The sequence below is a fragment of the Folsomia candida genome, unplaced genomic scaffold (assembly GCF_002217175.1).
Source record: "Folsomia candida strain VU population unplaced genomic scaffold, ASM221717v1 Fcan01_Sc013, whole genome shotgun sequence".
Taxonomy (NCBI): Eukaryota; Metazoa; Arthropoda; class Collembola; order Entomobryomorpha; family Isotomidae; genus Folsomia; species Folsomia candida.
In genome coordinates this window covers 2,942,126-2,956,624 of record NW_019091205.1, presented here as the reverse complement: position 1 = coordinate 2,956,624, position 14,499 = coordinate 2,942,126, and the positions used below count along the sequence as shown (strand labels likewise).

Here is a 14,499-nt window from a genome sequence, read left to right as displayed (position 1 = left end):
GAAGCCAAGACGATTCCAATAGGTGGGCCTGGACGCCCTACCAAAGCTTAGCTTTGAAAGCTACGAATGCATTGATTACTACATATGTAAAAATTCATTTTTGAATAATGTAGAGGAAGTAAATGGCTAATTCATGTTTTTAATATCAAAGTCGTTATCATTTTTATGTCACGATATTATTGGGCATTTTTTGTTTTATATTGAGTGCATGTGTAACATAATTTGTCTGGGCATTCAGTATTATTGGTTTTAAATACTTTACTGGGAACTTTTCAGTATTTTTCTGGGTGCGTTAATAATAATCCTTTACGGAAACATATCGATGCCGTCCACAGCACTAAGGAACTATGCCGCTTTTCATGCACGTTTCCCGGCTGTGGGAAAACCTACCTATTCAAAGGCAGTGTTGCGACCCACGTGCAAGTTGAACATGCCGAAAATCTGGTTCGATATTCGTGCATACTTTGCGGAAAGGAATTCAGAACGATGGGTGAACTTGTCCTGTACATTTCCACCCACAGGACGGAGAAGCCGCACAAGTATGTCACGTGTGATATGAGTTTCGCCCACAGGGGACGCATAAAACGTCACGAGGTAAATTAGCATGTTATAGAGAAACTAGGTGAGAAATTACCAATATGCATATTAATTTTGCAGGTGACGCATCTGGAGAAATCTACACGAGAAAGGTCAAAGTGTCAAATAGCTTGAATAACCACGTGGGAGCGAGGCATAGAGGAATAGAGAGATGATCTATTCCTGCGACAAGTGCGAGTACAAGGACCACTCGATGGGGAATTTTGCTACTCACAAGACGCGACATAATGGAACGACACATGGTTGCTACTTTTGTGGAAAAAGATTTCAAGGTCACACTTTAGAAAACTGAAGGTACCTGCGAACGTTATGATCATATTAATAATTTCGACATTTTTAAGAAGTGAAAACATTTTGGGCAGAAAACCATCTGATTTTACATACAAATTAATCTTGAAACGGGACCTGGTCTTATTTCGCTGCTGAATTTCCCAAACCTTATTGTCATGCTGGATAAATACGATGTGTTCAGTTTACAGATATTTGGTAACTATGGCCACTTAAACAGGTCAAGGATGCGAAAAATGGAAAACTGCCGAATTGCACGGGACTGGTTGCTTTAATCAATGAATAAACACAAAGGTTTTTAGCAAATGATACTTTTCACTTTTAACCTTTTAAAACGTGTGTATAATGACATGACCAAGGCGTTACCGCGGGAGATTTACTGTGATTATTTGGTTATGATTCGGGAGTCATTTTCCAGAGAGAAAATCTAGTTTCGTGAAAGGAGGGACGCTAAATAGACGGTTACTGTGGGAAGGGTTTTTTGAGTATTTTATAATAAATTTTTGCTCATTTAAATTCTTTGCAATGTGATGGTGGAAAATTCAATACGTTCACAATTTTGTATTCGAGTGTTTTTTTGTGCAAATTTGATCAAATAATTAACAATTATTTTATGATATAAAACATTATTATTTGTTATGAAGAGCGAAAAAAATATTTTTTAACGAGGTCTATTGACCTCCTCGCGTAGTAGAGAAAAAATTTGGGTGGAGGCTAAAAGACCTCCTCCCGCACCATAGCTGCAAATTCGTGAAGGTTTATTGACCTCCTCCCGCAGTAAGCCCGAAAATTTTAGGAGTCTAAAAGACTTCCTCCCGCAGCAACGCAATGTTTCCAAGGAGGCCAAAAAGCCTCCATACACTCTCAATAATTTAGAAGCAAAATTATTACCATTTTTACTACCCTGACAAGGTAACAACCTCTGTCTCTCATTAGGTAATAAATTTGTCACCAAAATTGTCAACATTGGAAGTGACAAACAGTATATCCTATCCGGAAATAATTTATTTCCTTCGAGGAAATAATTTCGTCTCCAAAATCATTTCCAATAGGTGACAATTTGTCTCCTTAAAGCCCAGCGCAAACTTTAGTCACTAAAGTTTAGTGGCAGTTAAGTTTTCTCTCACAAACGTTTCTCTCTCGCACCTGGCAGAATAAAGAAAATTGTTCGAGTTTTGCATCTTACCAGAGGAAAAAATTAGTAATTAGAGGTTCAAGTTATGGATTACCCTACATTTCAGGTAAATAATTTTAATTCATTGTTCATATTATGCTTTTGCTGTAATTTTATTGTTTTTTGTCCTATAAATATTTACACTAAAACAAGTTTTTTGTAGATCCGGATGCGCAAATTTCGTTCAAAGATGAATTTGGCGCAGATTGAGATGAAGATATTTTCGCAATTTTACTGCAATAACATTTCATCTCTAACGTTGCGTGTTCCACGGAACTCTTCCTGGAAGACGTTTTTATGGTAAGATAAAACTCCATTTAAAGTAGTAGTAATTAGTTTAATTTCTCTTTGAGTGTGATTTTAAAATTTATACAGTTGACGCTTCATTTCTGTTGGCCGTAATTAGACCAGTTGGTCTAATTTGAATTCATAACCAGCGTAAAATTCAAAGAAATGATCGAAATGCCAAATTATAAACAGGTGACAGGTGGGCCCTCACTTCATTTTTATTTATTTTATTTGTATATCTGCGATTTTTTTAGTTTGAGTACTGCAGGATAATATTTTTAATTTTATTTGATTTTCAGATAACGTAAATCTTCAGCAGCGAGCCAGCTAGTACGAGGATCAATTTTCACTAACATTATAAGTAATATAAGTATGTACATATATATATAAGCCTGCACAATTTAATTTTTATATTTTTAAGTGTATGTACGTAGTATGTAGAGACATGCGAAGAAATTTAATCTCTAACCAAATCTTATTTAAGTAAATAAATACATATTTTATAAACTATGTTTGCTTCCCCAGGGTTCTAATCTATTACCGCAAGGAGATAAATATGTGCGCAGGATGGAGATAACTTATCTCTCATATTATCACCATATGTAGGTAAATTATTTCCATTCAGAGACACAAGTTACTTCCATGTTGCATAAATTGTCACCGGGAGTAACAAATTATATCCAAACAGGTGATAATACTATTTACCTCCGCTCGGGAGACAAAACATATTTGTCAACAGGCGGAGGTATATTATCACCCTACGGTAGAGTTGCATAGTACCTACACGAGGAGACGATTTTGGTGGCAATTTTGCTGAGAGTGCACGTCACTTCGTAGCACTGCCCTGCCACTGGGAATTTCAAAAGGTTTGTTGCGTAACATTAAAGTCCATTAACCGAGGATTACGGAAAAAATTGAATAAGGTCTCGCAAAAACTGTTCAGGACTAAAAAACCAGAGTTAAAAGTCGTCTAGTTACTTGATACGAAAATAAAACCTACAGGGCAGACTTCATATAGCCCGAGTCAGAGCACGCTTCTAAATTTTCTTCCGAATTGACCGGCATAATATCACCAACTTCCGTGTTGTGGATGGTTAAAAGTCTGTTAGATAGTTTCTACCATTTGGTACCAAATTTTTGAATTAGTTACATATCATGTGCCTTGACCACCATGACCAGTGGGCTTCTTTAACATCCTGAAGTTCTAAGCTGTATGTATCTATGTGCTATCCAGCAGTGGTTTTCAGCCTCCATATAAAATTTTAGCTCGACATAACGATTTTGAAAAATCAGTATGGGTCACCCCATAGGGTCGCTCCAGATAAAAATTTTACCAATATCATATCATATTCCTTCATTAAGACCAATAAGCAACCTCTCCAACAAATTTCAGTTTGATATGATGGTTTTGAAAAATTAATCTTTATTTCCCACTAAATATTATTAACACGAAATTATATTTTTTTACACGTTTTTTTGCAATTTTTTTTAACTCTGGTTTTTTAGTCCTGAACAGTTTTTGCGAGACCTTATTCAATTTTTTCCGTAATCCTCGGTTAATGGACTTTAATGTTACGCAACAAACCTTTTGAAATTCCCAGTGGCAGGGCAGTGCTACGAAGTGACGTGCACTCTCAGCAAAATTGCCACCAAAATCGTCTCCTCGTGTAGGTACTATGCAACTCTACCGTAGGGTGATAATATACCTCCGCCTGTTGACAAATATGTTTTGTCTCCCGAGCGGAGGTAAATAGTATTATCACCTGTTTGGATATAATTTGTTACTCCCGGTGACAATTTATGCAACATGGAAGTAACTTGTGTCTCTGAATGGAAATAATTTACCTACATATGGTGATAATATGAGAGATAAGTTATCTCCATCCTGCGCACATATTTATCTCCTTGCGGTAATAGATTAGAACCCTGGGGAAGCAAACATAGTTTATAAAATATGTATTTATTTACTTAAATAAGATTTGGTTAGAGATTAAATTTCTTCGCATGTCTCTACATACTACGTACATACACTTAAAAATATAAAAATTAAATTGTGCAGGCTTATATATATATGTACATACTTATATTACTTATAATGTTAGTGAAAATTGATCCTCGTACTAGCTGGCTCGCTGCTGAAGATTTACGTTATCTGAAAATCAAATAAAATTAAAAATATTATCCTGCAGTACTCAAACTAAAAAAATCGCAGATATACAAATAAAATAAATAAAAATGAAGTGAGGGCCCACCTGTCACCTGTTTATAATTTGGCATTTCGATCATTTCTTTGAATTTTACGCTGGTTATGAATTCAAATTAGACCAACTGGTCTAATTACGGCCAACAGAAATGAAGCGTCAACTGTATAAATTTTAAAATCACACTCAAAGAGAAATTAAACTAATTACTACTACTTTAAATGGAGTTTTATCTTACCATAAAAACGTCTTCCAGGAAGAGTTCCGTGGAACACGCAACGTTAGAGATGAAATGTTATTGCAGTAAAATTGCGAAAATATCTTCATCTCAATCTGCGCCAAATTCATCTTTGAACGAAATTTGCGCATCCGGATCTACAAAAAACTTGTTTTAGTGTAAATATTTATAGGACAAAAAACAATAAAATTACAGCAAAAGCATAATATGAACAATGAATTAAAATTATTTACCTGAAATGTAGGGTAATCCATAACTTGAACCTCTAATTACTAATTTTTTCCTCTGGTAAGATGCAAAACTCGAACAATTTTCTTTATTCTGCCAGGTGCGAGAGAGAAACGTTTGTGAGAGAAAACTTAACTGCCACTAAACTTTAGTGACTAAAGTTTGCGCTGGGCTTTAAGGAGACAAATTGTCACCTATTGGAAATGATTTTGGAGACGAAATTATTTCCTCGAAGGAAATAAATTATTTCCGGATAGGATATACTGTTTGTCACTTCCAATGTTGACAATTTTGGTGACAAATTTATTACCTAATGAGAGACAGAGGTTGTTACCTTGTCAGGGTAGTAAAAATGGTAATAATTTTGCTTCTAAATTATTGAGAGTGTGGAAGGGTTAGGGCTGAAAAGTTTTGTAACGTTTTTCAAGATTTGGGGGATCGCTATGAAGAGGGGTGACCTTGGAAGGTTTTTCGAACTTCACTTTTTGTCATCGTAATAGTTCTAAATATTAATGTAGATTCTCGTTTTGCGACATCCTTCCGTTTTGAAGTGTTGCCACGTCTTGTTCGAGTTACGTCAAGCCACGTTTTTCTAGTTGTGAAAAAACTCGATTCGCGAGGCTTTAATTTTTATCCTGATTTCTATTGAATTTCGCCATTTTTACAAAAACTTCTTTACATATGCTAGTTGTCCTAGGAATTGCGTCTCAAAAAAATGATATAGCTGGACACCAATATCGACGAATTGCGCAGTATGATTTAAAGTCGGCCATTCCAACTTAACCCTGGACATGCCTTACTTAAATTATGTGATTAATTTTGAATGTTTTGGACGAGCTTCGCCCCCAGAAACATTCAATGGCGAAGTGAATAAAGGGTGTTGAATAAATTCGCCAACATTTGGTACTGCAAATAAAATGCTTGTTTTTGAAAAATGAAGGTATGACAAATCCCAACTTTTTCTGAGAGATACCTTAGTAATTGGTCATTCCACAATGGACTTCAATCATTCCAACAACTCTTCGAGTTAGGCTCTGTGCAGCTATATATTAGTCGCGCATAAAGCCCACATGTTACCACAACTTCCATATCACATTTCAGGATCCTAACTAATGATTGACCCGATTTTTTTCTGTCCCGTATCCTCTAGTTTGTTAATGTAATTTGGGTATAACACAATTTGAGATTCATCCGTGCAAAGGATATGATGACGAAATTCTTTAGGTTGTCAAATACCCACTTTTTCAAAGCGTTTACGCAAATGCAGCTCGGTCAGCAATATTTTTATTGGACGCATGATTTGTTTTGGTTAGCCTGCAAATTCTGTGACAGGATTATGCAGATTCGACGATAGTTTTCACTACAATGCACTATTCATACTTGATTTTCATTTAATTGGTTTTCCGTAGTTCCACTCCCTTGCACCATTTGGACAAGAACTTCCAATTTTCGGATAAATTTCAGCATAGTCTTAGTTTTCCTGGTAGATCGGATCAATTCGGGTTGTACAGGTTGTTTTTAATCCTTGAAAAAATTATTGTTCGCGCATTGCCACGAACTTTTTCCGGTACATACTAATTTTGGTGGAATTTTTATTTATTTTGAATTCCCCGCTTCTAACACCGCTATGCCAATGTTATCATGCTTATAATTAGCACTTGGCTTGCCTCCAACCATGGTAAAAATTTCAAAGAGAAATATTAAAGGGGTCAATAGTTATAAGTAATTTTGTTCCGATCCCGGGCCGAAAAATTGATGTTTGCGAATTAAATCAACACCCTTTATGCATAGATCGGAGTACTCCGGGCTTGGAGTACGTACTCCGGCCTCCGGAGGCCGGAGTACGCAGCTTTTTCTGGAGGCCGGAGTACGCGGAGGCCGGAGTACACGTGGCCAGCCGGAGGCCGGAGTACGCATGGCCGGCCGGAGGCCGGAGTACGCAAAATTTCCGATCGCATACATAGGGGAATTCCGGGCTTGGAGTACGTACTCTGGCCTCCGGAGGCCGGAGTACGCGACTTTTTCTGGAGGCCGGAGTACGCGGAGGCCGGAGTACGCGTGGCCAGCCGGAGGCCGGAGTACGCGGAGGCCGGAGTACACATGGCCGGCCGGAGGCCGGAGTACGCGGAGGCCGGAGTACGCAAAATATCCGATCTATGCCTTTATGTCATTTATTTTAAAATATTTATAGCATTTGATAAAGCCCCCACGACAAAGATTTTTTAGCACATTTTACTTTGCCAAATTTATCTAGAGTGAATCCTACAGGAACCCGATCACTAGGAGGTTTAATAGCGGAGTCGTCAAAAATAGGTTTAGAAATCTGAAATTCCTGCAGAATACGCTAAATACATCTAACCACGCTCCCCCAAAATTTCACAAGTTTTCAATGAAACATAAATTTCCTACACGAGTTCCAAGCGACGAACTCGCGAATCGACTTTTTTGTACATATGTAGGTAAGTAAGTACCAAAATTAAGTTACAACGACTCGAGAAAGACTTGACTGCATTACATCGAAGAAGGGGGTAGGTGTGCAAAAATTGAGACACATAAAAAAGTATGGAGAATCCGAAAATGTCGACCACAAGGAGGCACCATGAATAAAAAGCATAATAAACAAGGCCCCAAAAAAGGGAAATCTTAGTGACGCTTGGTGCGACTACAACTAATAAATAAAATTAGATTGCAGAATTTTTGCATCACCGCTCTCAGTACCATTCTTTATTGGAAACATTAAGTAATCCTTGCAATAAATGACTCCCCTCAAACATGCTTGTAATTTCATGAGAATAAGAATTAATAGGATATCCAGATTATAGGATTATCCAGAAAATATTAACATTAAATATTTGCAACTTTTGTAGCATATTTGCAACTTAAAGATTCGTAGTTCACAATTGTTACCCATTAAATTTATTCCTAGGTAATTTACCAAACTTCTCATTCACTGGTAAAAACGTCTTCTTAAAAGCCAAATTAATTCAATAAATGTAAAAATGCATGTGTATGCGAAACAAAATTTATATTGGATCCAGTAAGAACGGTACAGAGAGCGGTGATGCAAAAATTCTGCAATCTAATTTTATTTATTAGTTGTAGTCGCACCAAGCCTCACTAAGATTTCCCTTTTTTGGGGCCTTGTTTATTTAATACTTGTAATTGAGTTCTTTATATATTTAATAATAAGCACCACACATTCCTTAAATCTAGAGTTGATTAGAATATTTATTGTCAACAACATTAATTCTTTGCGTCGCTGCAAAAATTCGAAGGTTTTCTAAATTTAATAATATCCAGAGTTCTTAACAGATTTTGATCATCCGGATCAGTTTGAATGTCATTTGTAAATTTCATAAGAATAATCGGTGCAAAATGTCATCAAAATCGGTTGAGAAATGACTGAGATATCGTCGGTGGTCATTTTTTGAGGAGGGTCAACTGCATGCTTAGTAATTTTTTTGTTTCTATGTATTTGCCTCACTAAGAAAAATGACCCCTTGACAGCTAAAAACGATTGAATTTATTTTTGGAAAGTGTCAACTGAATTCATATAAAGTTATAAAAAATCGAAAATTATTTATGTCATTCCATACACAAGGATGCCACGATATATGTATGTACATACATACGTAATTATGGATCTAAATACACAAGTATTTTGAATTTTCTAGCGTGTGAACTCTTCAATGCATGACCAATTCGGCAAAGCGGAAGAATTTCTTCCCACAGAAATAACATCCACGCCCGGCTGGCTTATGGCGTAATTTGTGAGCGGCCAGATTGTATTTCGAGTGGGTGTTGAACTCGCATCTGTCGCAGGAATGGATGAGCTCTTCATTAGTGGCATGGCTCCCTTCCACGTGACGCTTTAAGTCCGACGAGCCGGAGAATCTCTTGTCACAAAATGCGCAGGCATAATTCCGCCGATTTTCATGCACAGCTCGAACGTGGTGTTGTAGACCTTCTTTACTTAACAAGGTCTGAGGGCAGAGATGGCACTCTAACATGTCTCGAGCAGATTTTTCCAAATGCGTCATCTGTAACATATGAATGTATTCATGTAAATGTACATATATACATTTGGTAGTTTAACCCAGTGTTTGTCACAATTTGCTTATTTACCTCGTGACTTTTCAGGTGCCGTTTGCGGGCGAAACTTCTGCCACAAGTGGCACATTTAAATGGCTTCTCCGTCGTGTGGGTGTGAATGTGACCCTCAAGGACACCTCTGGTTTTGAATTCCCTTCCGCAAAGTGTGCACGGAAATCGGACGGGATTCTCGGAATGTTCAATCTTCGTGTGGTGCGAAAGGTGTCCCTTGGTTAGGAAGGTTTTCTCACAGCCGGGAAACGTACATGGGAAACGGGGTCGTTCCCTCGTGCTGTGAACGGTGTTTGTATGGGTACGCAAGGTTTTAGCGGAGGAAAACACCCGGTTACAGATGTCACAACGTGGTCGTTTCCGGTTATTGTGAGTACTCCAAATGTGCGAAGATAAGGCGACTATGTTTTTGGACATTTTGCCACAAATCTGGGCAACAGGGAAATATGGATTGTAAAAATTGGTAATACCGCAAATTTAAACACTCACCTCACATTTGACCTTGGCTTCATGATTGTGCCAGAGGATGTGTCTGGTCAACTCATAATTATTTTTAAACATTTTCGAGCACATTGAACATTCCCGTTTCGTTTCAGGTTTCATATTGATATGGATTCAGGATTTGTTGAGTTCCTACTGTCAAAAACAATATATTGTTTTTGAAAATGTTTTACAGTAAGTGTTTTACAGTAAATATATTTATTGTATGCACTGATTTTATTTAAGGTTGAGGACTCTGATTTAACTTCACTTCAATTTAAACTAAATACATTCTGCTCGTTTTTATTAAATATGTAAGACGAAGTGCAGTATTTAATGAATTGGTATTTTATTTGGTTAATAACTCACGTTTCTTTCTTCGAGTTAAAATTGAAAATAAATCAGGTTTTCTTTAAAATTTAGGACGGAGAGTATTTTTATTGTTGAAAGGAGGTCAAGGATGAACTGTGCGTGGTAAAAGTCAACTGCAGCAGGTGAATGGTTTGCCTGGAAGGGTAGGGATTTAAATATATCACATTTCACTTAACCCTTCATTTCCCTTACTGTGGCCTGAATAGGAATGTGGGGTCCTTCATGCATTACATTACATAATTACGCAACTCACTCTTTTCTCTCTTCACATCTTTATGCATTTGTCTTCCGTTACATATATACATACACACTTTTGTATAAATCTGATGAAAAGCATAGATGCACCAATTGTACACTTTATTAGCAATGTTTTTCGGAAGCTGTATGCTTTGAATGTCCACGAATAATGTATGTAAGTAAATTAAAAATTTGCACCCTTAAATGGTGGATATTTTTAAACCCGTGAAAGGTCTCTGCACAAAATAGGCATAAGCGAGATTGGGCATAGTTTGCCCAATGTCGTTGTAAGGTAAGTGCATAGCTAATTAAGTTTAATTGATCATTTGCACAATGTTTTTATCATGATTGATTTTTTATACGATCTATGTATGACACACAATTTCTATCTAAAACTTAGCAAGCTTGTGTTTTGTCTTGATTTACTTCCTACATATTACCATACAGGTGAATTTTGACAAATCTTTTTCATGCATTTCACGTTGAGTATATTTCGCCCTGAATTTTTATTGGGGTGAAACACCGCAGGCACAATTCATGTGGAACCTTTATGATTGTTCACTTCTAAAATAGAGTTACCTTTTCTCGAACAACTTATACATAGGTATGGGTAAAATTTTAGGCATCGACCTCTCAGAGGCTTACAAATATTTACCAGCTATACACTGATGGTTGCATTGCAAATGCTCAATTTTCATGACAAGGGGCCGTTCAAAATGTATTGCTTTAAAAATATTGCTAATAAGGTGTATGCATGTATAATGCGTACTTCTCATTCCATGCACCAAAATGTAGGTATATGATTTCCTTCTACGTAGAAAGATATGTATGACTGAATGGCCATTACGGTAATTATGTGAGTACGTAATTTATGATGGGCCCTGTAGTTCAGTCCATATGTATTGAGGGAAGGGTTAACTGGTGAGAGAAATGTTCTTGTGTCCAAAACTCGCGACCCTTTTTGTGTAAACCATTCACCTGCACTTGTCTCCGGATTCTTCCAACGCACACTTCATCCTCAATCTTCCCTAAATGAAAATATCGTTGTAAACTTTAGTGCAGAACTGATTTATTTACAATCCAAAGACGAAGATCAACGCGAGTAAGCAACTTACCAAAATAACTTTTTACAGCCTTTTCAACTTAAGCCCTTATTCACCAAAGATTTTTCACTTTGTCTTAAACTTATGTAAACGAGCGGAGTTAATGTGATTTAAATAAATTCGTGAAGTTAAACCAGAATCATCAAACGTTAAATAAGTTCGCATGGGGCATAGTATAATTTTATGAGAGTGCAAACTCAACAAGTGCCGACATGAAGGCCGGAAAGGAATGCTCAAAGTGCTCAAAAACGTTCAAAACCAACCAAGCCTTGACCAGACACATGGTCACGCACGATTCCGATGCCAAGGTCAAATGCGAGTTGAGCGTGTACATAAATTGCTTAAAAGCCAAACTAATCTTACAATCCACATTCTCCACGGGTATCTTTGCTAGGTTTGTGGCATGATTTTAAAAAATAGACACGCCTTGTCATGCCACACGTGGAGAGTTCACAGCAACCGAGAACGGCCAAGTTGTGACACGTGTCACCGGGTGCTTTCCAGTTCGGCCAGCTTACGCGGACATATTGACACCTTTCACAAATCGAAAGAACGGCCCCGTTTGCCATGTGCGTTCCTTGGTTGTAAGAAAAGTTTCCTAAACAAGGGTGACATGGCGAAACACGTGAAGATTGAGCATTCCCAGCATCCGGTCAGATTTCCGTGCACCCTATGCGGAAAGACGTTCAAAACGTGGACTGAGTTTCAGACTCACATTCCCACCCACACGACGGAGAAGCCGTACAATTGTGCCACGTGTGGGATGAACTTTGCCCGAAGAGGAGACATGAAAAGCCACGAGGTACGTAAATAATCTTGTTGAAGGCAAAACTTGAACGTTAGACAAGAACATGCAGATGAGTAATTTTAGCTTGGTCGTAACCTATAATTTTGCAGATGACGCATTTGGAAAAATCTACCCGAGCCGTGTTACAATGTCACGTCTGTCCTCAAGCCTTCTTAACTCGGGCCGGTCTGCAAAACCACGTCCGAGTTTCGCATGAAAATCAGAGGAATTATCCGTGCACATTTTGTGACAAGAGATTCTCCTTCTCAAGAGACTTAAAACGTCACGTGGACGCTAAACACGCCGCGAACAACGAACCGATCCATTCCTGCGACAAGTGCGAGTACAGGAGCTACTCGAAGCATAATTTGGCCCTGCACGCGAGACGACATAAGGCAGCGAGGTATGGATGCTACTTCTGCGGGGAGAAATTCGTCGCTTTTAGAGAATTGGTCAAACATTTCCGAATTCATACTTTAGAAAATTGAAATACACGTGATTATAATTTGCATATAAATATTTAATATTTGAATTTTTTCTGAATTTGTGACATTTGGTAAACGTTTTTGGGATTGGATTTTTGTTAGAAATTTGGCAAAATAATAAACAGAAATAAGAAAAATAAGAACAAACATGTTATGGAGGCGGAGGTTGTTTGGTGGAGGCGACAACAAATATGCCTCAAACCCCTCGCAATAAGTCAGATTGCTGAATTTGGAATCATAAATTAGTCATAAAATGTCTTGAATTTGGTCGAAAATGGTATGCAATAATGAATAATTATCATTGATTCTGAAGTACATAACTTAACGTGACTATGATCTATTTTGGAATGTGTTCATTTGCTAAATAAATATATACCGGGCAAATGTAGCGCAAGAAAATTTCTGGACTTGATTATTTAAAAAATACATAAAGCAACATATTCACCTCATGACTGAAGCAGCAAATGGACACAACTGTCCCAAGAAATTCAAAATTAAACGCATGATTTATTAATGCTCCCTAACGGATGGCCAGTTCATTTTATAACTTTAGGAATGGAGGAAAACCAGGCAAAAGGTTGTCGTTCCTTTTCGCATCGATTGTAATTTAAAAAATTGTTATTTTGAATTCTGGGTGTGACGATCAATTTTGCATATCTATTTTTAAATTATATGCAACCACACCCCCTGTGAAAATATGGGAAACAAATTTGGAAAAATGCGAATGTCAATGTACACTCGGTGAAGTAAGCATTAGACCTCAAGTTGCATTTGACATTTGAATTCCCTTATGAATATAAATATTTTGATGCATTCAAAGTTTCAAAATTCGAAAATTCGCGGTTTTTTTTGCGTATACATAAATCGCTAGAAAACTCGGGTGTGCACAACTTTGCAGTCTGACAACCTGATGCCAGATTTTCCTCCTAGGGATAAGCTACATTTTAAGCTTTTGTTGTCCGCCTGCAAAGTTGTGCACACCTGAGTTTTTTGGGATCAAAGTTTCCGGGGGAGGGGCCTCATAACGCAAGTAACGTAGCATACAGCATACTTAAAGTAACAAGTATTCTTCTCGAAAAGTTACGCTACGAAGCTTATCATTGTATTCATCAATTTTTTAGATAAGCAATATTTAGTTCATCCAAATCGAGAGACAGTGAGACAAATAGGGCACTGTGGTAAAGACGATCAGCAGTGGTGGTGGACATGCACCAGAATCCGAGTTTTTGTCTCACTCTGCCTCTCTCTCGCCACAAATGGAAATCAAATTTTCGACTCCTGTTCATTTGGTTTTCCTCAATGTTCAAGTTTTCACTCATTGCTCGTGAAAAAACGCAACCTTTTCTCACAACACGACCGAACCTTTTTGTGGTCACTTGCTCCCAAGCATAGAATGAAGAAGCAACAATTAAATAATATTACACATTATGCTTACTGGTCGTAACTCCTTTTAAATTGTGTGAAGTCTTATCAAAACATTGTTAAAATACTTTTTAATTATATGGATATTTAACAAACAAAATTTGTTTAACCGTATAAATTTTTGCGAATGTGCATACATAAATCTACAAATTCAATAAATCCAGTTTCCAGATGGATCTACAGCCAGGATAGAAAATGCAATGTTCCCAGTCCTCAAAAACGTTTAAAACCAATAGAGACTTGGCTTCGCACATTGTCACGCACGATCCCGATGCCAAAGTCAAATGCGAGGTGAGCATGTAATTTGCAAAGATGTCAATCTATATTGTCCACATTTTTCCACTTGTTTCCTAACTAGGTTTGCGGCACAACTTGCAAACATAGCGTTTCCTTATATGTCCACACTAGCGTATAAGCCCGTCTCCCGCCGGGCGAGAGCGTATTTGATTTTCGTGAAAATTAAGTCGGATTTTTCATAATTCCAACGAATTATTT

The 14,499-nt window shown here is 37.4% G+C and overlaps 2 protein-coding genes across 2 annotated transcripts; one reads left to right on the top strand and one right to left on the bottom strand.

The window, feature by feature from the left end:
- Positions 1–8,522: 8,522 nt before the first annotated feature.
- Positions 8,523–10,089, bottom strand: LOC110855557 (gastrula zinc finger protein XlCGF7.1). The gene is made up of 3 exons (XM_022103964.2): positions 9,608–10,089; positions 9,140–9,547; positions 8,523–9,054 (listed from the first exon to the last, which is right to left on the bottom strand). The coding sequence occupies exons 1-3, from the start codon at positions 9,719–9,721 to the stop codon at positions 8,701–8,703; spliced, it is 876 nt and encodes a 291-aa protein (XP_021959656.1). The 5' UTR covers positions 9,722–10,089; the 3' UTR covers positions 8,523–8,700.
- Positions 10,090–11,194: 1,105 nt separating this feature from the next.
- Positions 11,195–12,953, top strand: LOC110855576 (zinc finger protein 436). Its single transcript, XM_022103983.2, has 2 exons — positions 11,195–12,112; positions 12,208–12,953. The coding sequence occupies exons 1-2, from the start codon at positions 11,714–11,716 to the stop codon at positions 12,583–12,585; spliced, it is 777 nt and encodes a 258-aa protein (XP_021959675.2). The 5' UTR covers positions 11,195–11,713; the 3' UTR covers positions 12,586–12,953.
- Positions 12,954–14,499: the final 1,546 nt, after the last annotated feature.